The sequence below is a fragment of the Aspergillus heteromorphus genome (assembly GCF_003184545.1).
Source record: "Aspergillus heteromorphus CBS 117.55 chromosome Unknown BO70scaffold_1, whole genome shotgun sequence".
Taxonomy (NCBI): Eukaryota; Fungi; Ascomycota; class Eurotiomycetes; order Eurotiales; family Aspergillaceae; genus Aspergillus; species Aspergillus heteromorphus.
In genome coordinates this window covers 2,925,291-2,949,258 of record NW_020290406.1, presented here as the reverse complement: position 1 = coordinate 2,949,258, position 23,968 = coordinate 2,925,291, and the positions used below count along the sequence as shown (strand labels likewise).

Below are 23,968 nucleotides of genomic sequence, written 5' to 3'. Positions count from 1 at the left end.
ACATCGGCCTCATGGCTTTCTTTCCCTTCTTCTTACTTCCCCCACCACCCCCTTAGCCACAGTGATAGTCGTATCTTACCGGCAGCGTAGGAAAAAGAGCTATATACAAACTGGCACATTCTTCAACTATATCGCATCTCCTTCGCTTTCTTGTCTACCACCATTCTACGGGATCTTACTACGGCTACGAATTCCAGAGGACACGAGACTTAACCGAGAATGCTCCCAATGGGGGACGGGTGAAACAAATGGAGACATGTACATATAACGTAATATTAAGAGTTACCGCTCTGGTGCTAAGAATACAGCTTCACAGCATCCTCATGCAGTACGCCAAAGAGTCGGCCGATTTCGCCCATAATCGCTTCGATCTCACACGATAACTGCCCGGTCACCAGGACTAATTCCAAGTCAGCGACGTTCTCGTTGCGCCAAACAGAGCCGGGAGAGGTTGGAATGGGACTTACTATATGCGTAAAGCAGGGCATAATCTTCGTCCGTCGATGAGCGGGACGCGTCTGGGTCCTTGCGGTAGTGGAAAAGCCGCGCAAGAAGCCGATCTCGCGCATGCTCCACGCTGGGAAGCACGTCACTCAACGGGTACTCCAGCTTCATCGAGGATGCCATGACTGGCCCATATGTTAGCTACGGCCCATTCAACTCCTGTTGTACCGGGGACTCACCAGATAATAGGTGACTGATGCGCGACGATAGCTGTTGCCGCTCCTTCACCGTGTATCGAAGTATGGAAAGTTCTCCTTCAGATGCCGTCATGTTTTTCACCAGATCCAAGTTGATGGCAACGAAAGCATCCACCATGCTCCTGGTGCAACGGAGAATATCCCCGTAGCTGGAATCGGGGAACGCGCTCTTCAGCTCAAACTCGGAGCGCGCTGATGTTTGGAGAGACTCTAGATGCGACAGGAATCGTTCCACTTCCAGCTTCTCTCGGGGGCTCATGAAACCTGCAGACTCCTTGGGAAATGACATCGTGGACAAGGGACCACGCTTCCAGATCCAACTCATGTGGAGCCATAACAGGCTCAGACCATCTTTCAGCCTTTCTCGCGCGCTGATCGGCCAGATCACTCGTGTGATGATAATGCCCCAGAGACAGCCTGACAAGACCGCCGCCACTCGGTGAAGGGTAATTTCAGTGATGATAGGGCTATCGCCCCCCTCATCCTGGTCGTCTTTCCCCTCCCTTTGGGTCAGCGAATAGGCGTAGAGTACAGAAAGATTGTAGGTGAGCATGATGAAACGGCCCATAGGTCCTTGGCCTCGACCAAGGATAATGTAGGAGGTCCAGGTTGACATAAATAGCCCCAGGAGAGCGAGACCGTACACATTTCCTGCACTCGCATACCATGAAAATATGGCACAAACTGCTCCCAGGCATGTACCGAGAAACCGAGCATAACCAGTAGTATTTGATGCTCCGATGGTCATGGAACAGACCAGCATATAGGACAGTAAACCCCATTCACCCCTCCAGTGAGAATAGAATGGTCGAGTCGACTGAAGGAATGAGGGCAGGGCATATATTGCGGCTCCCGCGCCAACTTTGATCGCGAACTTGGTGTCGTCGCGACGGAATACCCCAAGTGACCTCCAAATGCGATAACCGAGCCGCTGCTTCAGAGGAGCCACGTCGACAACGTTCGATGATAAAGAAGGTCTGACGTGTGACCCTGGGGAGCTGACTATCTCCCGCTGGGGTGGTACGGTACCATCTACCACGGCAGTGTGCTCAAGCAAGGGCCGTTCAATGTCCGACTCCCGCGTTGTTTTCAGACTTCTCCAACGCCAAAACTTGAGCCAATTCCATGACCTCCCACCGGGTCTTTCCTCAATCTCCAGTTCCAGTTCATCCAGAATGGTAAGAAGCTCCTTGAGCTGCTCGCCAAACTCGAGGAGGGAGAAACTGAAGTGTCCACAGCTGGCAGACACCTCCTCAAGGTCGGCCTCCACTTCCAAATTCTGCACCCCTATAACCTCACGTTGTCGATAGATGGTCTGAAGCGCCTCTTCGCGCGATTCGCGGTAGAGCTCGAGCGCTCGGTCAAGACTCGTGCGGTACCTATTGTTGACGGAGACCTTAAACTCTGGTGCAGGTTTGAAAGGGATGTCTCTAAATGTTTCTTTGAGGGTAAATGCGAGTGACCGCTATTGGCCATTAGCACAGAGTCCAAGTTTCATAGTCTTCTGGGCCTACTTACCATCGAAGGTCCAAGATGGCTGATAAAGAGCGCGAAGATGTCGGCTGGGAGAAGAACATGGTCGGCCGCCACCTCAGGGCGATTTGCCAGGTTAGTCAGGGTAGAGTCGGGCGTGTTTCTCCCAAAGGCCTCCAGCCTTTCTTCCTCGTCTGGCCGCTCGTCGATTCGCTCCAAGAGCGGGCGATCTTCTTGGAATGACCAGGGACTCGGTAACGGGCCAGGGCCGATTTCCAAGCCCGAGGCCTGTAGCTGCGCGGTCGCGACGATGTTTGTCTGTTTGATCAGCTGAAATTGCAGCAAAGCAGCACTACGCAAGCCTCCCAAGTTATGGGTAATATCCTGTACCCAGCGCGCAAGCTTCTTCTCGAGCCTGTACTCCTTTTCTGTGCCTGCCACAAAATGCTCAAGCTTAGCCTCTTTCACCAGCTTGTCCAACTGGGCGTATGATTTTTTGTGACGTGCTGCTGTGCGGATGAACTCCGCAGTCTGGAGCTCCTCTTCAGAGCCACTGAGAAAGCTCTCCGTGATCAGAGCTAACATAGTCGCTAAGCTTTCAGTGACTGTGGTTAGATTCGATCGCAGGTTTTTGCGGGCAGAGATCGGGAAGATGAGAAAAGACACGGCCATGGTGATAGTGACGCCCATAACGACCATTTTCAAGACCTGGGAGATTTTTGCAAATGACAGGTCCCCGCTCTGCACCGCACCCTCCTTTGTCAAGACTGTGATCGTCGCCAGTGAGGCTAGCGAGCAGGCAACATTAACGAGGGGGTCGCCGAGTCTCTGCTTTGTCCATCCCACGAATCCTAAGCCGCCACCACAGAACACAATGAGCACTATGGCATGACCCACTGGGAGCAAGTCCAAGGTATCCTGGAAAAACATGGAGACACACATGCTCGTTACGGAGATGAAGGCGGCGTAAAGAAATGCCAGGAAAGCACAGATCAACGCTTTGTACATGCTGCCTTGCGACCTTGCCGGATGGAAATAGACCGTCACGGTGGCCACCACATGCTTGCCATCTTGGTGGCCCAGAAACGACGCAATGGCAGGGACGAACGTTGCAAGGGAGCCCAGTAAGTAGGCCAGACTGCATTTTAGCACCCCTATTCCGAGCTCGGACGAGACGGACTGGCGCACCCAAGGCCATGCATCGTCCCAAGCGTCGTGGGCTTTATACCAGAGCCTTGACGCAAAACCCTTCCGGGCACGTGTGACTTCTCCGGTGAGAAGGGGCCGTCGCTCATCTCCCGCACTGGTGTCATGATGGGGATCGGAATTTGGGCTGCGCAAGTTCACGAGGCCTTTTAGTCGCTGACCTGTTCGCGGTAGAACAAACGTCGCCTGCCGTAACTGCAATAGAAGAAAGGGGAGAAAGGATTAGCAAGATTCTGTTCCGGGCTTCTGTTCCGGGGCCGGAGGCCAGATAGGTGCCGCGCCGGGGGGGTATTAAGTAGGTTATATAGGAGGTAAGGGAGAACGGCACACAGGAGACTAAGTACATCCGGTGGTTTCCATGTTGATAGCAGGGACCAGGGAGGAAAGGCCTTGCTTGATAAGAACCATCCAGTCGGAGGGGAGGGGACGATGCAGGAACTCAGGCATGGAGCTGTGCTTACCTTCTTCGGACGCAGAAAGCGCCGGGAACTGTTCGACGAGTCCCCCGGCAATAGAGCCATTGCAGTCTCAGTCTCACATCATGTTCCCACCGGAGAAGGGGGATATTCCTCTTTGGCAGGTGGGTTGTATAAGATGGATGGGTAAAAAAGGTAGGAGGAGGAGGAGGAGGAGGTGGTGGTGGTGGTGGTATTGTTATTTTGCCCGGTCAGGAAGTACACTGAACGGGGGAAGCTTTTTCTCTACCAGCGATGATGACGTTGGGGCTCACGAGGGACGAGTCACTGGACTCGCCGGGCTGACCTCCATCCAATGGGAAGGTCCAATATGCCGTGCCCGATCCCCACTCAGACCCCCCCGGCCAGACCCGCTCGAGCTCCTCGGCTCCTTGGTTATTCTCGGGTTTGTTACCAAGGAACTTGTATCGACAGGTACGGAGTGATACTGTGTATCATTCATAATAATAGGTAAAGTATCTAGCTAGCTACCTACTATCTATCAAAGCGATTCAAGTCCCTCCACCTTCCACACCTTGACTGCTGCATCAGCTCCAGCCGACGCTACCTTGGATCCCCCAGCGATCCAGGCAACCCCGTTGACCCCTTCCTTGTGCGCATTCGACACTTGCAGCCAGTCTCCCGGGTTGTTCAAGCTCCACACGAAGATGTTGGTGTCTAGTGACCCGCTGACCAGGTGCACGTTGTCTTCGTTCCACGCAAGTGAGGTAATCCGAGAGGTGTGGGCGGTCCATCGGTCAGTGACCAGGCTGCCGTCAGCAACCTTGTAGACCAGCACCCGACCCCGAGAGTCGCCCGCCGCCAGGAGAGAGCCGTCCGGCGAGAAGGCCAACGCAGACACCGCATTCCGCGTGACCTTGATGTCCGCCTTGGGGGAGAGCTCCGAGCCCGATAGGTTCAAGACCTGGACGCATGAATCCTCGCCTCCAACGGCCGCGATGTTGGTGGCATGAGCCGCAACGGTGGTGATCGAGAATCCCGGCTTGTATCCGCCGGCCTTCTGTCCATCTCGGTAGATCTCAATGCTCTCCGCTGTCCCCACCAGCACCGTGTCGTTCGCCGCTGCGATGCCCTTGGGTTGTCCCGACAGCTTGCCCGAGACTCCAGTATACGTCTTGGCGCCCATGTCTACGGATCGAATGGTGTCATCCCAAGCCACACTGTATATTCTGCCGTTCCCTTCCTGGGTGGGCGCGAGACCTGCAGTATATGTTGTGTGACCATCGCCTTCCACGTCTTCTGCAGCACCTGCCTGGACATCCCAGCTGCAGACCCTTCCATCGAAACTGCCAGTCCACAGTGTTTGAGTGTCGTTGCCCCCGCGAGACTGGGTCAATGACGTGATGTTCTTTTGGTGTCCCTGGACCACCTGTCGGGGGGTTGGGGTGCCCTCGACCAGGTAGTTGAGGTCGCCGCTCAGCGAAAGACTGATAAGCAGGCCATCGCTTCTGCCCGCAGGCCAGACCACTCCAACCTGCTGGTCTCTAACATTCGCGGCACCTTCCTCTCCCAGGGCCCAGCTCTGTGTGACCTTGCCTGCTTCTGCATCCCAGATCTTGACCGTTCGGTCTGCACTTGCCGTCACGAATTTGCGGGAATCCTTGGACCAGGAAACACCAAAAATACTGCCGCCGTGCTCCCCCTCGCCGATCTGGCCCTTGGGCTCTCCAGTCTTGCCATCGTACAGCCAAATTTTGCGGTCCGCACCGACACTGACCAATGTCGAGCCATCGGGGCTGAAGCCAACCCCGTAGATATAGTTGGTATGTTTATCACGGATTCCGGTGTTGAATTTGAACGGCGCGCCGTGGTAAAAGACCAGGTTCTTGTCATCACCCGCGGCAGCGGCCCGCAGCGGCCTTTGCTGCCTGATCGAGACCGAATTGATCTGCTGTGTGTGGCCATATATCTCCCCAACGGTGTTACCACTGTCCCAGGTAATGCAATGTCCGTACCGTTGCTTTCCGTCGCCGACGGCAATGATGCGCTGGGAATCGCCGTCCCAAGCAAGGTCGTTGATGCGACCGTTTATAATGCTATATTCTCCCTTGGTTATGCCCTCCCCAACACAGTCCCAGACTCTCACGAGACCGCTAGCATCGCCACTGGCGACATAGAAGCCCGAGGGCGAGAAGCGGGCAACTGTCGTCTGTGTCTTATGCTCGGTGTACTGTTTGGAGATGGCGGGGTTGTCGATCGAACGGAGGAAGATTGATTTGTTCGCCTGCACAGTGCATTGAGGGACAGTACACGTAGATTAGCGAATCCGCCCACGCGCGAGGATCAGAAAAAGTACGCAGGCATACCGCATAGGCAAGGCGTTCACCCTTGGCATCCGAGGAAAGCTGGGTGGGCTGACCCCTCGTGGTGGAGGGACTGGCGGCCCAGATGGACTCTACAGGTGGCCAGTCAGCGGAGGTCGCAGGAATGTCAGGGTCGAAAGAGGCGGGGCGAAAGAACCATTTGTGATGGACATGGCTTGCTTCGGGGGTGGTGAGGTAGTTACGCAGGGTGCGGTATCAGTGTCTTCTTAGAGAGAGGGTAGGGGGAAGGGGAAACAGGCGCCGATGTTGACGTTGACGTATGAGTGGGGAGGGGCGGGCTACTTCTATACTAGTACAACGTAGTAACTTAGGTGTGTACGGGAGTATCAACACCACCACTATTGCTTTCCCATTACATTTATCGGTTCTACGTCAATCTACAAGGTCTCAATACACATACATGGTTGTTGATCTTTCGATGCCAGCTTGCTAACGAGAAGAAGAAAAAATGGGGCGAGGCAAAGAAAAATAAATACAAATCACACACCAAATCCGTAACGTACACCACCGCAACTCTCGTCTCGCGGGCGATCAATATCCACTTCCCTCCATTCGCGCCTTTGCGTCGGCCACGAGAATCTCCGGGTGTCGGTGAACACTGGGCATGATACCGATGCCAATAGCCCGTCGGATGGCCTTGGCCATCTTGCGTTGGTTGACTGGTCGCAGGCCAGTCGAATTTCTGTGCCTTATCCGTCCCATGGGGGTGATGTATTCTGACATGATGGAGAAGTTCTGGCAGGTGCAACACATATGAGATTAGCGGCCATCCGGCACATTCCTTCTTGGTGACCGTCCAAGGACGGCGGCCTACCTTGTATTGCTCTAGAGGATTCAGGTTCAAAGCATCGAACGCATCGGTCCCAGGGCTGTAGCGCTTCTTCCACTTCCTCATCTCTGCCGCACTGAGATCATGGGGGGCGTAGATATCACCCGCTTTCCAATCACGCGTTTGAAACTTCTCCAAGGCCCTGCTTTCGCCCAGCGCCCGCTGGTCTTCAAGGAATTTTTGGCGGCTCGGTGTTCGACGACGGTGGTATACTCGCATCGACGCTGTCGGGGCCTATAGTCAGCATCGATTCGAGGAGGTATCGTCATCACATCAACCTACACTGAGGGGATGGAGCACGTTGAGAAAACGGGTTCGTCGGAGCAGCCGTCGAGTTCCAGCGGCACGCGGCAGCCGACACAGATCCGACGGCCGAGCCGACGGTGCGCAAAGGCGACCAGGAGAAGAGGTGTAGCGCCATTTGAAAAGAAGGAGAGCGGGTGCGAAGTTGGTCACGGACAATCACGGTCGAGTGAGGGCGAGGCCGGAAGTCGAGGAGGAGAGGAGGTGGATTTGATTTTCTCTGCCGGAGCGCGCGCGCCAAGAGCCGCTCCCCGTCTATTGCTTCTTCTTCCCTCCCTCCCTCCCTCCCTCCCTCCTCCTCTTTCTCCACTACCATCACCACCACTTCCTCGACCACCGTACTCGTCCATGGTCTTACCGGTCTAGTCATTGTCCGATCCGATAGTTCGTCTCTAGAGAGAGAGAGAGAGAGACAGAGAGAGAGAGGACATCCAAACATGCAATCCCACCTGACCCGACGGGTCTTCCGGGCCATTCTGAACAACGAACCGCTCTCCTCCTCGCGTTGTCACCATCGGTTCCTGCATTCATCTCGTGGTGTGCGATCCCGCAAGCCAATTCTCTCCCCTTATCATATCCAGCGGCGCGGGCTTTTCGCCTACGACGCGGCCCCGCCCGCAAGTTCTCAATCTGCAGCTCTGCCGTCCGAAACCGGCTTGAGTCCCATGAGGGATTTGATGAGATCCCTGGCCGACAAAAGCAGAGGGCCTACCAACGCGACTCTCGCCCGTGCCTTCCAGGATTTCTTCGTTGCGCGCGCAGAAGTTCCAGGGGTCTTTACGAGCTTCCACGCACAGTTACTCATCACAACTTGGAAATACCTACGAGCTCACGAGGATGAACTGGTAGCTGAGGAGTGGCAACGGGTTTTCTCCACGGAGAACCTCGAGAACGTCCTCTACGTCTTGTCGGAAGCTAAATGCTTGCCGGAATCGCACGAAACCCTGCGGAAGGTGGCCCGTTTGGCATATCTGGAACTGTGCAGTGACCATGGATTCGGGCGGAATCGCATCAGCCGGCCCGCACTCATTGCATATATCCATATTCAGGCAATGAATGGCAACCCGGAGGAAGCACGGCACGTTGTGGAGAATTTCTGGAATAAGCTGGAGAAGACCAGTCCTTCCCCTTGGCTGACAGTCATGAGAGGATTTGCCATCAACGACGATAGATATCAAATTGAACGCACTGTGGAATTGCTCCACGAATATGGCATCAAATTCGATCAAAACGCCCATGAAGAACTTATCACCCTTCTCATTGGACAGGGCCTTTTAGTGGCCGTGAAGACGCTCTACGAGTGCCCCTTGCCTGGTGGGCAACAGCCCTCCATCGCAACGAAGGAAGCTGTCGTCAAATACGCGATTCTGAAGGCTGAGATTGCGTGGGCAGAACCCATCGTGGAATCGCTCTCGAAATTCCCAATTATGGAGACCATGAGGATCATGCTCCTCTGGGAAGCTGTCCATAAGAAGAGTGCCGCTGCTATTCTGGAGAAGGCTCAAGCATTGGTGTCCGAGGACCCAGCCGCAAGAGATTCACTAAATATGTCTTGCGTGAACAGTCTTGTTGAGTACGCAAATTCCATCAAGAATCTCGATCTGGCCATTGAATTTGCTGCACTGGCCCCCCAGTGGGGTCTCCGCCCGAATGTGCAGACACAGCTACTGCTGTTAGAGTCCTATATCATGGCGGGTGATGTCAATAAAGCATTGACCTCCATGGAAGCCGTGCAGGACCCCGAGAAGATGGTGCTCCAAAACATGCCGTTGATGAACAAGCTAATAACAATGCTCTGTCTGTCGAGCCAGGAAAATAATGTGCTGGAAAAAATTTCCTCTTTCCTGGACCCCTTGTTCGAAAACAATGTGCGGTTGGAAGCCGATACTTTGGCAGCGTTGACGCACGCGCTGCTATACCGTCATGACTTGGAGGGCGTTTCGGAGCTACTTCGTCCTCGCCTAGGCTCCTATGACTCGCACGAGAGGACGAAAATCCGCAATGCTCTAATCGATTTCATCGCTGATCAGAGTCAAGAGAATGGAGAGGCCTGGGCGGCGTATGAACTGCTCCAACTCGCCTTTCCTGAAACCGGGGTAGCGAAGCGGACCGAGATCATGTCGTCGTTTTTCAAGCGGAACCGAAGCGATCAGGCCTTTTTGGTCTTCGGGAACATGCGGCAGGCCGAGGATTTCGCGCGACGGCCGAAACCTGACACCTATGTCCGGTGTTTCCAGGGCTTCGCCCGAACCCAGGACGGGAAGAACGTGGACCTAGTCCACAACATGCTCAAACTCGATGTTCAAATCGATCTCAATACGCGCTTACTGAATTCCCTCATGCTGGCATACGCAGCCTGCGATCTGCCGGAGAAGGCGATGGAGATCTTCCGCGAAATCCTCCAAACGAGCGAAGGGCCGTCGCAAAAGACTCTTACTATTTTCTTCAAAGCCTGCGAGAAACACCACAACGGCGTTGAAGAAGCGGTGAAAATGTTCAACAAGATCAAGCTACTCGAGATCACCATTGATCGACAGATGTACATGGCATATGTCGAGGCCCTGGCCGCACAGTGCGAATTCAGCCTCGCCACCGAGGCTTTGGACGAGATGCATAGTCAAATCGGCTACCAGCCGACTCGCAACTCGTACGTCACTCGTTCTCCACCCCCTTCCTTCTCTCTTGAACATAGCTAACCGGATTAATTAGCATCGGATTGCTCTACAATGCCATGCCCTACCCATACTGGAAGAATGAAGTCCAGAAATGGGCTATGCTGAAGTACCCCGAGCTGTGGGCGCAGTTGAAGGAGGTCGAATGCTCGGAACACGAAGAGGGTCCGAAGTTTCATATCAAGCCCAACGAAGTTCACCTCTAAGTCGGGGTGGTACGGGTTATCTCGTGGGGCGACCTCCGTGTATATATCAGTGACTTTATGTACAAAAGTATAGGGCAGGGGGAAGGCCGTGTCTGATTATCCAGCGTGCTCTATCTATATCTACGCTCTCCGATAACCATGTGGTGGTTATTACGTGCAACGGATTCGTCTATGCTGGAACTCCGAGTCTGTTCGTGTCCACCGGCTGGAGACTCCTAGAGAAAGAATGTGATCCTGTAAATATATTCCGAGTACGCTATGCAACTCTTGTAAAGGAAGCATAACAAGCATGGCGAAGCCAGGCGCTCTATTCGCGACTCGCCGTAAACTAGACACAGCGATACCGTGGCCAATACAGACAAGACAGATAGTAAGTAGTGTGTGGAAGAGAGGAAGTGGTTTGTATTAAATGCACAGGGCTCCGTACTCAAGTCTTTTTTGTATTCCATGCAATGGACATCGGTCATAATTAATATATCCATAAACACTGCGTATGTGCAGCAGGTATTACCCGGAAAATGCATATCACGGAGCAAGAAGAGATGAAAAAACACCATGTATATCCATCTAGGGAACAGCCATTACATTATTATGCCTTGGATTGCGCAAGTCGCTTGGTCATGCTGTAGTCCATGTTAGGGGGGGGGGGGGGTCGAATGCCATGAGCGCGCCCAAACGGGATGGATCACTTACAAGTCAAAGAATGAGAACTGGCTGGGACTGCTACCATACTCGTACACAAATCGGCTCGCGAGGTAGCTACCAAAGATGGCGCGTAGATAGTTCTCCGGGACCTAGAATATGGTGAGCCTTGCGTGAAAGAATGTGATAACCATGGAGCTGCAGAGGCTTACCCGCGAAAGAATGGTGTCAAGACCGATCTTGTCCAGAAGGAGCTTCGGCAGAGCATCATGAAGGACCGACCGGCGGAGCTCAACATTATCCCACAGCTCTGTCTTCTGAAGTTCTTCATCCAGTTTCGTGATAGCGATACTGAGCTGGTCGCTCAGAACACTGCGGAGCGCCCCGGTTTGCTCGTGTTCGCGCCAGATGGCTTCAAATTCGAGTGTGGCATTCTGCTTGATGACCTCTTGGACCTGCTTGACGTATTCACTGTAGAATGTCGGCACAGTGCCGTCCTCGCGGATGCACATGTTTTCCACGAACTCAGCATCGTCGAATGACAGAGAAGCCAGAACTTCCAGCGACGAGGATGTCACGCCTCCTTTGTTGGCAGAAGCATCCTTGAACAGTATGCAGCCGGCCTTCTCAAGGCGGAGCTTGCTGTCTTGGGTGATGAACAGGTTGGCGCCCTCGACAATGTATGGGATGGTTGACTTCCCATTCTGAATCAGCTTGCCGACTGTGGAGAGATCAATCGACTCAGGTCGTCCACCGCACGGCACGAACGTGTCGTATGGTTGGTCTCGGCGCAGGTGGAACAGATTCCGGAAGATCATACCATTGTGAACCAGCTCGCCGCTAGGCAACTTGACGTTGCTTTCATCAACCAGAACCCGATAGCCCTGAGGCGAGAGCTTCGAGAGGTCGAATTCAGAAATGGTCACCCGGTTCTTGGCGAGCTGGATGAGTTCTTCATGATCCAGGCCCTGAGGATCAACAAGCACGCCGGAACCGTCGACAATGGCCGTGTACTTCTCATTTGCAAGAAGGATTTCGTTGGAGCCCAGATCGCCGTCGGGACCACCGGTCTGCAGCTTTCGAATGGTGCTCGGGTCGATCTTCAGTTTGCGGTAGATACCAAGGACGTACTGTCGCACAGACAGAGTGGTCATGCCATATGTATCATGGGGAATACCACCCAGCCTGGGGCTCTTGCCCGTGAAGAACGATTTCCACCACGGAGCTCCTCTGTTTCTGGCATGCTCCGTGGCCCAGTCCACCAGCTCGGCCGTGTTCTCGTCGGGGCCCATGAACAAAATCTCGTCCTTGCCATGCAAGTCCACAATTGGATCCTTGATACCGGGGCTCACCGGGGGCAGCAACAGGTCCAGAATACTGTCGATGTACTTCTCAAAGGCAACACCGGCTTTGTCCTGGTGGTTGACATCCAGGAGGATCACGCCCTTCGCACCACCTTCGGGGATATCCTTGTTCTTGCGCTGCTGCGTGTTGGCGAGGTTATAGTTCTCATCAAACAGCGATCGAGCATTGATACTATAGGCTTCCTTGTTCCGACTCTTGACAATACGGATACCTCCGCGGGCAATATCTCGGAACCGCAGATGGAATCCACGGAACTCGGAGCTGATGACCAAGAACATGCCATAAAGGCGTTGGGGGTATTCATGCTCCGGCAGAAAGTCCGGGTTGAGTCGAAAACTGAGGGCAACTTTGGTTGGGGTGAAGAAGTTGCTCTTCAGGATCGAGGCGTTGAACACACGGAAGGCACTCATGACCATCTCATCGTGCTCGTTAGCCGCGGTGCTCGAGATGAGCTGCTTCAACTTGGGTCCATCCAGAACCTCGTCAACCTGCAGACGCAGATAACTTAGCGTGGGAAGGAAGTCATCTTCGGCAGGGCCACGGGTCTGCACATAGTGCGTGTTGGCGAAGTCCAGGTAGAGCTTATGGATCAGGTCCGGGTACTTGTTGACAATTTCTGAGATGTAGTCGGATGTGAATGTCTCAGTACGCAACCGCTTCTTGATCTTCGCCAACAGCTCCGCGTGAACACTGTTGTTCGCGTCAAGAAGGTCGGTCAAAGAGATATATTCGGATCCCAACCGGTTCAGGAATTGCTGAACGAACACCCAGGCACAGTGAGCGTAGATGGTTTCCTGCAAGCTGAGACGCCCACTGGCGAAGTGGTGCTGGAATCTGTTCTGAGGGATACAGTACAGAAGAGAGACTTCCTTGATAATCTGGTGGATGGTCGACTCGATTGGAGGGTGCTTGGGGACAACCCCCTTGTTGGGTAGAGGACGCAGGTAGAGCGAGATCACAGTGATGCCGTTCGAGAAATTCTCCAGGTACTTCCGGGAACTTGTCAGGTGGTAGTAATGGTACAAGTCGGAGAGCGCGCTGAAAAGCCCCATGGCAGAGCCTTGACGATAGGCAATGACCAGTCGCTTTTCACGACTCTTCTCGATCTCAAACATCTCAATGACCGGGCCGGATCGGCTGACGGCATTGCTGATGATTTCTTGGTAAATGGCTTTGGTGTTGGGAGTGGCCTTTTGCAAGAATCTCTTTTCGCCAATGATGTCGATGTTGGTCTCGTTCGGATCAGGGTTTGGGTTGGCGAACAGGCACTTGTACACGAAATAACAACGAAGTTGCTGTCCGTCGTCTCCGGGGATTGAAGTCGGCGAGCGGAAGGTTTCCACACGGTAGCTGTTATCGTGAGTCGAGCCGTTGATATATTTCTGATCGATGCGCTGTTCATAGCCAGGACCTTCGACTGATGAAACGCCAGGCTTGCTGGTATCGATGTAAACGGCATGATCTTCTGCTTCCTTGTCCAACCGGATCTCAAGCTTCTTATCGTCCCGAGCGTAAGCCGCGACCTTGGCCGCGTATAGAGAGAGAATCTGTGTGACGATTGCGTCGACTGTTTCGGTTTGAAAATATGTGTCGTCAATGCCCAGCTGGTTGTAGAACCAATTGGTTTCTCCGGTCACGAAATCGGCAGGAAGGAAGCCTTTCTTTTCCAATTGGTCCATCACTAGTGTTTAAGACACGCGTCAGAAGGCATGTCACTCACTCAGAAGGATAGACGTCTCTGTTCCTTCTATGTCCAGAGCCATAACAGGCGCACTCACCTTCTTCCATTTGATTCTCCTTCCCTTCAAACTTGGCCGCCACGTAGCCAGGGTCTTCCTCGGACAAGATACGATGTTGGCCGCCTCCAGGGATACCCAGATGAGTAGGCTGGGGGGAAGGTTGACGCACGCTAGAGCCGGCTACATGGTCCAGGATCTTGTTGTGCGGGTGTCTCTGGAATCCAATGGGAGTGCCAGCTCCTGACTGGGAGCTGTCGTTGCTCGCATAGAGTTTGGGGACCGGCCGCATAGGAAGAGTGTCATTGCCATTGAGATGGCCGTCTGGAATCGGCGACGAGGAGGGGGCGGAGGAGACCATGGTTGGAGTGGGTGGTAGCGAGACGCGTTTCGGACGATACTAAAGCAGAGGAAGAGGAACTGGGAGATTTAGATCTGGTGAGTCATGCACTGGGAACGAGGCAGCTATGCGTGCCAGCAAGCCAGCAACAAAAACCAGGAGGCAAAAAAAGGTAATCGAGGGAGTGGGTGGGGGGGGGGGGGGGGGGGGGTTGATAAGACAGATAGACAGTATCTAGACAGCTCGCAGAGAGCAGCACAAGGGGGATGTGGAATATTTATATGGAAGGGGAAAAGTCAATTGGGGGTTCTAGACCATCAAGAATAGAAGCTATTTACCTTTAGGAGAGTTGGGGGATGGGATGAGGTTGGGTTCGCTGTTGTTATGGCCAGGGCAATGACGAAAGCTCGAAGCTTATCGAAGCAAACAGACCGGGATATTCACGGGTTGGGGACGGCCATTAACCAACACGTCACCCTCAAGAATTTAATGCCCAAGGATTTTCCAAGGAGGACAAAGAGATATCTAAGAGGGGGGAAAGGGGAGGATAGTCAAGATATTTAGAGGGGAGGGGGGGGGGAGAAAGCAAGAGAGAGAGAGAGAGAAAGAGAGAGAGAGAGATTAATTTGCAATTGTTTGATTGACCAGGACAGAACAAAGCATGGCCAGCACAGTAGTAGTGAACCGGCCGACGCTGGGTCTTTATACAGATACAGATACACCTGGAGGGAGAAGATTGGGACCGGTTTGAGCAAAAAATAAATAATAATAATAGTAATAACGAAAAAATTGTGGTAATCATCGTAATCATGGTAATAATCACCGCAGCAGGCGCAGAGATAGCCGGTGCTATGCGATCGGCCAGGAACGGGGGGCCGGTCCGGGGCAGCCTGGTGTTGGACGGTTGGACTTGGATCCTGTTTCCTGCATCGATGGGTCTCCACGTTGTCCCGGACTGTCAGTACTTCTTATTAGTAGAGTGGCAATGGCAGTGACAAGTGGCTGTAGTGTAGGTTGATAGACTACTGATAGTTATATCCCGGAATTCTAGAACTACTACTCGTACTAGACAACATCTATATACTTACTACTTACTCCCTTCCACACCTCAACACCACCACCACCACCACCACCCCGACTACTAGTACTACCATTATGACACCTTCTTTCCATCTCTCTTTCTATGTCCTCCCCCCTTCGTCATTCTCCTCCTCGGATGACTCGATCGCGGTCGCCAAGGCAAGTGGAGCCGGGCGGCCTGTTCACTGGTTCAGGCATCGCTGGGGAGGATAGCGCGAATGAGGCAAGAGCGAAAAATACCGCAGCCGAACGACGTGATTGGCCATGGGGAGGCTAAATTTGGAAAACAACCCTCCCTTCCCCCCCCCCCCCCCAAAAAAAAAGAAAGAAAGACAGAAAGAAGGAACAAAAGGAAGAACAGAAATTGCCTCAACGCCTGGGAGCTGAAGGCACAGTGGCTGGACAATTTCAGGGGGCGTGCGGCAGCAAATTTAGAACTAGAGATGAGATCTGACTGTGACGAACATGATGACAAGAAAGGTAAGGTAGTATCTAATGTGTATACTAGGCACGGAGTACTGTACAGTGTACATATCGAGTAAGGTACGATCTCAAGAGTCACCGGGTCTTTCCCCCATGTTGAGAGTCAGCTGACCGGACCGGCTGGGCTCTCTCGCGGTCTCCACTTAGTAGGGCTGTAGGTTTCGAAAGGGGGTTTTGGTGTGTCATGGTGGCTAGACGCCTGCAAATCATCGCGCCTGCAACAGATTGTGCAGCTTTTTCCTGCGTAATATGGCGACTGGCGAGGGGCATGGAGGGGGAAAATGCCGCATGTTGTTTGAGGGCTTATCATCCAGAGCGGTTCTTATCATCTTGAGGATTGGGATGTGCACCTGTGCAGACCCATGGCAAGGTGCAGTGGATGTATCTCGTAGATAAGTCCCGGCTCCCGGGGAGCTATCAACTGGCCCTGTGTCATTGAGCGTTGTCAATTCCCCTTGAGGATCTTCAGCACATAAGGTACCAAGTAGTACTGTACATTTTACACACCGCCAGGCTAGGGCTCTGGACAAGGTTAGTAGTAATCCGCATAGCGGGTGATATTTTGGCCAGAGAAAATTCGACTACTGGTACAGAATACTACTCCGTACTGGATGCTACTAGTTAGTATGGAGTACATATTTCTTCACCGAACTTGGGAAGGTTCCTCACGGCTCACGGCTCACGGCTCACGGCTCATGGCGCTCACGCGCCTAGACTGCGGGGGTGGTCGATCGGTACCTGGATGATGGTCCGTCACTATCCTCAATCCATTCCTAGCGATTTGCGGGGGGAAGCGAGAGGGGGAGGGGGGGGACTGGGAAGGGGAACTTGGGGGCAGAGGGAGAGGGGACTCGGAGAGAGGGGACGGGGGTTGAGGAATCCGACTAGTCTCCAACACCCAACACACAGTCAAATAAGATGCGCCGGAACATCCTGCCGGGGAATTCCCATTATTAAAATGGCTCACGCCCGCCCCCCCATGCCATTACCCATTACCCCATAGAAAATCAACCTTTCCCAGTTCCCCCTCCCTTTTCTAGTTGCTTCGGAAGCCGATCCAGGCGGGGGTGGATCAGTCATCCTCGTTTCGGTTGACGTGATCCGTACCTGGGGGAATCAGCCATGGGTACGATCCACCCCGTCGCCGTCTGGAAGGGTCCATATGAAGTAATGGGAACGACGACCTGGATTTCCGCGTTTTCCTGTTCGTGCTGCTGCCGCGTCGTCTTGCCGCCATGACGTACGGTCACGTAAGTACCCCGGCGATTGCTGCGGGAATGGATAGCAGCAGACACATCCTGAGGGGCACGAGCGGCCGCTGCATCGTGACTGATACTTTACTTTACCGTTACTGTTAGATACTAGAGACGGACCCCCCCCCCCCCCTCCCTCCGCGATCGTGGCCCCCTGATAGGTGGTTGGGGGCCCGACTCGTATCAAGGCCGCAAAATAGGTGTCTTGGACAGCTTTGCATGATGGCACAACTGGTGCCGGGGATGGATAAGCGGCTGGGTCCGACAGGTCACCTGCAGGTCAAGAAGATCAAAGGGGTCCGATTCAGTCCAGGGAGATTCGTCGTCAAAGCAATTGATACATCTGCAACATCTGCATGCAAACACCCAGCCGGGTCCGTCTCTCCGATGGTAGAGATTGGGTGAACAGCACGGCTCCGCCTGAGTACATTCGCCAATACCTGACCTACACCTACCGCTGCGCGATGCAACCTATTACTAGGAAGTTTCAGAAAGAAAAATTATCGCACGGGGCCCAGATGCCCAGATACTGGGGGGTTAGGATAATGATGCAATATCATGGTCTGACTCGCACACAGCACACCAGAGCGCGGTTTCGGCAAGCCCACGATATAATAACTCGCGGGAGCGACGCATGTCCCGCAGTCGCCTCCTCGGTGGTGTAGTGAATGAGGGAACCTGCAAAGAAGGAGTGCGAGGGATCTCCCACCTCGGCCCTTGTGCACAATGTGTGATCACAGCATGGATAGCTTTCACGGGGTCAATCAATGCCCAGGTATGTTCTAGCCTTCTAGGACAGGCCCAATGATTCCTTCGCTAGCACCGGGCACGGAATGCCATGGATAAACTTCGTTAAATGTTCCTTGCATTCCCCTCGGCAAGATGGACAGTCACGCGAGAGGAGAATGCCTGGGCGTAGAGTCTCCCTTCCTGCGGGTTGGAAGGTTGATTTATCCAACCGTCTTCTGGTCTGGGGATTGATAGAGACATGCGTCTACCAAGAATCCTTCTAGGGGATCGAAATGCAGAAGGCACGAAAGAGGGAAGAATGACGGGTCAGAAGACAGACAGGCCTCCGACCCGAAGAGGCGACGGACAAGCAGCTAGAAGCCAGGAAACTTACGAAACTTACTCTACAAGACCCATCACGTCATCTCGCAAGCAACTTTTATTTAGTTCTTGTCTGGTATATCTGAAACATATCATACAACTACCCCGTCTACCGCTTCTTGATGCTCACATCGATGTTCCCAACCGCCCACGCGGCCACAAACACAGTCAACAGGCCGGCCGTGATGGTCACGGGCTTGCGCAGACTGTCCCACAGGGAGTAGTCGTAGGTGAGCTGTGTCCAGATGTGAGTTTCAAACTGCCAATCCAGTGCATATAGTTGCTTACCAGTAGCTGAGAGTCACGGGCTTCGTCCGTGAGGCCCTCGACGGTCAAGGTCAGAGTTGTCCGTCCCAGCGTGTCCATGAAGGTCTTGTAGCTGGAGATATGGGAATGGATCTGGCTGGCGCTGGGAAGTCCATTGCTGGAAGACTTCTCGAGTGTCTCGTACTGGACGTTCCGGGCGCCCTCAGGGAGAACCACGCGGACGACGACCTTCTCGTACTGAATGCCCTCGGCGACCTTGGGGCCCTCGATGAAGGGGACCCTCAGCACGTACGAGTCCGCGCCCGTAACAGCGCGACGGAGGAAAGCCGACAGGTCGTTGTTCCAGCCAATGCGGAAGCTGTAGTTCCAGCTTCCGAAGATGGGGTACCGGGGGCGAATCTCCAAGGATCCCTCACGGTTGGGGACCTTGCCGGGGCGGTAGTGGCTCGTCGAGACGTTGCCAATATCGTCGGTGAAGTACGGGTCGACAGACCCGGGCTTCAGGGGGTATTTGAGCTCACGGATAGAGGAAGATGGCAGCTGCTGGTAGCTGGAGATGGTCCACTCAACGCGGGAGAAGTTGTCCGTGAGCTTGGAGCCGTTGTTGCGCAGCCAGTAGCGCTCTTCCGTCGCCAGATTGCCGCCCCAGTGGGACACTTCCAGGTCCCGCTCCAACAGCGAGGCAGTGATGACGGGCTTGGTGAACTCGTAGCGGATGTTGATTGGGTAGAAGGTCCCCGGGGCGACATTGGCCGTGTCATAGGGCCCATACGTGTAGGTGGTGCCCTGGCGCTGCGGATCGGGACCCGATGTCAGGTCCGTGGTGGTGTAGTCCGGGACGCTGGTACTGGGGAGCTTAAGCTTGGTCTTCTGGGTGACCGTCGTATAAGCGGAGGGGGCATAGGCGGAGAAGGAGTGGGCGAGGAACTGGCGATCATTCTGGCTAATGGCAGCTGGGCGCGGGCGGAGGCTATTCAGGACAGCGTAGGAGATTCCTAGGGTGATCTGCGACGAGGGGGCGAGAGGTTTAGGGAGGTGGACGATAAAGTACTGGAAGTCACTGCATGTGTCATAAGACAAAGGCGTTAGCGAGTGTGCTCGATCAACCATCCAGATGCTTGGCTGGATCAAGCAACCGTGGCTTCGTCCTCTCCGTCCCCGACCAGCCATTGGCGGCCACAATTGGGGCAACTCACCTGCCCGGACTGAACTCGGTCGCTTCCACGTCAAACCGGCCATTCTCTGGGGCCGTCTTGTCCCGGACTTCCAGAGCTCCGACCTTGTCATAGAGGTCGGACGGGAAGGACAGGTAGTAGTCGCTCTGCGGTTGCGTGTCCACGTTCTCGACCACCACGTTGACGGTTTCCCGCAAATACCCCTTTTCCAGATTGGAGGTTCGGACGAGGTTCGCGTTCTTGAACACCTGAGGGGGTTTGAAATCGCGAGGAAGCGCCACCCGCGAGGGGGAGGTGGTCGAATCGGCGCCTACGAAGCTGCTGGCGGACAGGAACAGCCCGCACAGCGCAGAGAGTGCGGTAAACGGCCTCATTGCGGCGATGGGCGGTCTCTCACCAGGAGATAGTCCCAAAAAGATGAGGAGGAAGCAGAAGCCGACAAGCACACACCGGGGGAACAGCAATGTGCAAGACGAGAGGGGGGGGGGGGGGTTGAGAAGAGAAGGAGGACGCGCGGAGATGCTGAGATGCTGAGGTGTCCCGATTCGGGATTACGTACGGCCACCGCCTTGGCTTTTGCCCTCATCTTATCGCCGATCTCCTCCTCCTCCTCCTCCTCCTCCTCCTCCTCTTCTTCTTCTTGCTGCTGCTTCGGCTTCGGCTTCTCCTCGCTTCTCCGCCTCTCCGCCTCCGCTTCCCCCTTCAGTCTCGTCTCGTCTCGTCTGTCTCTGGCAGACAATCACCCCCCCCACAATCCATGCTTGCCTCGCGCGCTGCAGCTCGATCATGCTGCCGCCCAGCTAGAGCCCTGACAACCCCCACAGTCCTCACCGCCCCCCGTCGGTATCACGGTCTCGCGCAGAGCAGGCTCTTCAGGGTGTCTGACGAGGTTCGCGATGCAGTGGCCACCGGAAAGCCCGTCGTGGCGCTGGAGTCAACAATCTACACTCACGGTAGGGCTGCCGCGCCGCTTTGGCAGATAGGACAGAGCTGACCGCCGCAGGATTTCCCTATCCCGAGAGCGTCGCGCTTGCATCATTGCTGGAGTCCGTGGTCCGATCCAATGGCGGAGTTCCTGCTACAGTCGGAATTCTCGGGGGCGAAGCTCGGGTTGGTCTAAGTGCCGCCGAGCTCGTCGAGCTCGCATCCACCGCAGAGAAGAAGAACGCCCTGAAAGTGTCCCGGAGAGACCTCGGTTACATTTGCGGTCTGGTGGGTGACGGTCATGCTGCTACACACGGGTCCATGTCTAACGAGCGTAGGGTCTAACTGGGAAACGTCTTCATGGTGGAACAACAGTGTCGGGTACCATGGTGCTGGCTCACTTGGCTGGGATCAAGGTGTTTGGGACGGGGGGGCTGGGTAGGTGTCTCGGAGCTGCTACCATACCCACTGGTGCTGACATACCATAGGCGGCGTGCATCGCGGGGGGGAGAATTCCATGGACATATCGGGTATGTGGGACCGACACGGGGTGGCATCGTCAGCTAACTGTCGTAGCTGATTTAACCGAGCTGGGACGAACGCCGGTGGCCGTGATCAGCTCCGGGTGCAAGAGCTTCTTGGATATCCCACGCACCCTCGAATACCTTGAAACGGAAGGGGTCTGTACTGGAACCTTTGCTGATGGCCGTCAAGGCTCCGTCGATTTCCCTGCATTCTATACCCGAGATAGCGGGCTGAAGAGCCCGAAGGTCATCCAGGACGAGGCTGAAGCGGCTGCCATCATTTGTAAGTAGCCTCCAGGCCGTGGGCAAACTGGATCTGTCCCCAGGCGCACCATCTCTCCCCCATGGATAGATTGCGCGCTACTTGGCTTGCATTCCTATTGACAGTCCTGCAGATGCCCAATCCCAGATCCCGGTTTCCTCGGGTATCCTTCTTGCTAACCCTGTGCCTCTTGAGCATTCCATCCCTCAGAATGAGATGGATGCCATCATCGACGAGGCCATTCGTCTTGCGGCGGTTGGGGGCCACCAAGGAAGCGATAACACACCTTTTGTGCTGTCCAGAATCAAGGAACTCAGCGGCGGCAAGAGTGTGGTGGCCAACCGAGCGCTGGTGGAGGCGAATGTGAAGCGCGCAACCAAGGTGGCCGTGGAGCTTTCCAAACTGGAGCGGTCTGGGGGATCGCGTAGCGAACGGTGAGCTGCCACTCATCCGTGTCAGAATCGGGATATCCTAACTTCGCGATGGCCTGCGCAGACATATGCCAGCTATCTCCGGGACAAGTCGGGCTGACCAAGCGACTTCAGAGACAGAGCTGGAGCTCGAATCAATGAGTGAAGATCCAGTTGAGCCCATCGCCAAGGCGGACGTGCTTGTGGCGGGCTCCCTAGCCATCGATCTTGCGTGCGACTTTGCCCCGGCGGAAGCGCACGGCACCACGCCCGTCCTGCAAACATCGAACCGCGCCGTGATCGGACAGAGCTTGGGCGGAGTCGGACACAATGTTGCCATTGCAGCGAAATACCTGGACAGCTCCGTGCTGTTCTGCAGCGTGGTGGGGGACGATCTGAGTGGCCAGACCGCCCTGTCCAGTCTGCGTCAAGAGAAGCTCTCCACAGCCGGTATCAAGGTTCTGCCGGCCTCGTCCGGGGCGCGGACAGCCCAGTATGTGGCCATCAACGATGTCCGGAAAGACCTCGTCGTGGCCATGGCCGATATGGCAATCATGGAACAGCCGCTGCAGGCCCTGGACTTTGACGGGTTTTGGGAGCCGATGGTGGGTCAAGCGCAGCCGCAATGGGTGGTAGTGGACGCCAACTGGGACCCGGAGGTCCTGGCCAAATGGGTGGCTTTGGCCAAGCAGCATAAGGCCCGAGTGGCCTTCGAGCCCGTCTCGACCGCGAAGAGCCGTCGCCTGTTTGGATCGGCCATCGGGCCGTCCGACTTTGTGCCCAAGCACACGGTGAGCGTCGCGGCTCCGAACCAGCTTGAGCTGGCGGCGATGTACACGGCGGCCCGGGAGGGCGGGCTGTTTGATTCGGAGGGGTGGTGGCGCATCATCGATTCGATGGGGATGTCGTCGTCGGGCTCGAGGGACCGGCTGGTGGCGATGACGTCGGGCAGCCTGGTGGACCAGGGCATCCCGCAGCAAAGCATCCAGCTGCTGCCGTTCCTCCCGTGCGTGGTGACCAAGCTGGGATCGGAGGGGGTGCTTCTGGCGCAACTGCTGCAGCCGGGAGACGCGCGGCTCACGAGCCCGGAGTCGGCGCCGTACATTCTCTCGCGGGCAGCGAGGGACGACGGGGTAGTCGGGGGCGTGTACCTGCGGCTGTTCCCCCCGGCGGCGGTGCTGAGCGAGGCGGAGATCGTGAGCGTCAACGGGGCGGGCGACACGCTGCTGGGGGTGGTGGTGACGGGGCTGGCGCGGGGGCGGGCGATCGAAGAGGTGATCCCTACGGCGCAGGAGGCCAGTCTACTGACGCTGCAGCACGCGGGGGGGGTGAGCCGGGAGATAGGCAGATTGGCATTGTAGGTAGGTAGACTAGTAGTAGTAGTAGTAGTAGTAGTAGTGGCAGTGGCAGTACTAGATAGATCAAGATCAAGTTTACGACTACGACACCATGCGATCGACCCCCTCGGCGCCAACGACAGGAAGGCGCTCCACCGACGCCTTCCCGTCGCGCGTCGTCCCCGTAACCCTAAACCCGGCGGGCACCAGCTCCGGATCCAACAGCCCGATCTGCACCAACACACACGCCTGATCCCAGTAGATGTTCAGCCGGGCCAGCTTGCCCGTACAGAAACTGGCGCTCATGACGAGAGCGACGCGGACGGGCCGGCCGGTGGGCGGCACGCGGGCAGCAGCCAGGGGATTTCCTCGGTGTGGGTGAAGGAGAGGAGGAGCTCGTCGACGACGCGATCGGGCCCGGTCGTGCGCGATAGCAGGCGGATGTGTTGGTCGGGGGGCCGACGGGAGGAATTCGCTCGTGTAGAAGGTGGTGATGGCTTTGGGGGTGGTGCCTGGATGATGGGATCAATCCATTGGTTAGGATTTAGTCCCATGTTGGGTGGAAGAAGAAGAAGAAGAAGAAGAAGAAGCATACCTCCCCCCAAGGTCGGCAGGCAATTGACGACCGGATTCTCCTCGATCGTGCAGGTTTCCTCCTCTTTTCCAGTAACAGCAGCAGCAGCACTATGATTACTCCCTGCACTGGCACTGGCACTGCTACTCGCATCCTCCAACGCCAACATCTCCATCTTGACCCCCAAGCCACTCCCCACCATCAACGACACAATCTCCGCGGCCCTTCTCTCCCGCTCATCCTCCTCATCCCGGTCCGTCCATGCCCCTTCCCCCTCTCCTCCTCCTCCTCCTCCT

General features: G+C 55.3%; 6 protein-coding genes across 6 annotated transcripts; 2 read left to right on the top strand and 4 right to left on the bottom strand.

The window, feature by feature from the left end:
* Positions 1-296: 296 nt before the first annotated feature.
* On the bottom strand, positions 297-7,434 carry BO70DRAFT_328411 (actin cortical patch component; the record flags this gene model as incomplete). The annotated part of the gene is made up of 9 exons (XM_025540737.1): positions 7,292-7,434; positions 6,995-7,233; positions 6,723-6,915; positions 6,163-6,251; positions 4,371-6,080; positions 2,220-3,575; positions 684-2,166; positions 468-629; positions 297-400 (listed from the first exon to the last, which is right to left on the bottom strand). Exons 1-9 carry the CDS (start codon positions 7,428-7,430, stop codon positions 297-299), a joined length of 5,475 nt encoding a protein of 1,824 aa, XP_025404689.1. The 5' UTR covers positions 7,431-7,434.
* Positions 7,435-7,608: 174 nt separating this feature from the next.
* BO70DRAFT_22591 (putative mitochondrial respiratory complex I chaperone (Cia84)) lies at positions 7,609-10,457 on the top strand. Its single transcript, XM_025538764.1, has one exon. It carries the CDS (start codon positions 7,750-7,752, stop codon positions 10,006-10,008), a length of 2,259 nt encoding a protein of 752 aa, XP_025404688.1. The 5' UTR covers positions 7,609-7,749; the 3' UTR covers positions 10,009-10,457.
* Position 10,458: 1 nt separating this feature from the next.
* On the bottom strand, positions 10,459-14,692 carry BO70DRAFT_22594 (glutamate dehydrogenase (NAD(+))). Its single transcript, XM_025538765.1, has 5 exons — positions 14,612-14,692; positions 13,976-14,353; positions 11,045-13,878; positions 10,884-10,984; positions 10,459-10,813 (listed from the first exon to the last, which is right to left on the bottom strand). The coding sequence occupies exons 2-5, from the start codon at positions 14,292-14,294 to the stop codon at positions 10,780-10,782; spliced, it is 3,288 nt and encodes a 1,095-aa protein (XP_025404687.1). The 5' UTR covers positions 14,295-14,353; positions 14,612-14,692; the 3' UTR covers positions 10,459-10,779.
* A 3,578-nt stretch (positions 14,693-18,270) lies between these two features.
* BO70DRAFT_358079 (dolichyl-diphosphooligosaccharide--protein glycotransferase subunit OST1) lies at positions 18,271-20,119 on the bottom strand. Its single transcript, XM_025542206.1, has 3 exons — positions 19,663-20,119; positions 18,488-19,526; positions 18,271-18,434 (listed from the first exon to the last, which is right to left on the bottom strand). Exons 1-3 carry the CDS (start codon positions 20,013-20,015, stop codon positions 18,309-18,311), a joined length of 1,518 nt encoding a protein of 505 aa, XP_025404686.1. The 5' UTR covers positions 20,016-20,119; the 3' UTR covers positions 18,271-18,308.
* A 182-nt stretch (positions 20,120-20,301) lies between these two features.
* On the top strand, positions 20,302-23,122 carry BO70DRAFT_425587 (pseudouridine-5'-phosphate glycosidase/carbohydrate kinase family protein; the record flags this gene model as incomplete). Its single annotated transcript, XM_025547704.1, has 7 exons — positions 20,302-20,594; positions 20,645-20,853; positions 20,904-21,003; positions 21,054-21,095; positions 21,142-21,372; positions 21,485-21,785; positions 21,847-23,122. Exons 1-7 carry the CDS (start codon positions 20,399-20,401, stop codon positions 23,120-23,122), a joined length of 2,355 nt encoding a protein of 784 aa, XP_025404685.1. The 5' UTR covers positions 20,302-20,398.
* Positions 23,118-23,937, bottom strand: BO70DRAFT_358076 (uncharacterized protein). Its single transcript, XM_025542205.1, has 2 exons — positions 23,694-23,937; positions 23,118-23,610 (listed from the first exon to the last, which is right to left on the bottom strand). Exons 1-2 carry the CDS (start codon positions 23,845-23,847, stop codon positions 23,201-23,203), a joined length of 564 nt encoding a protein of 187 aa, XP_025404684.1. The 5' UTR covers positions 23,848-23,937; the 3' UTR covers positions 23,118-23,200.
* Between the last annotated feature and the right edge of the window lie 31 nt (positions 23,938-23,968).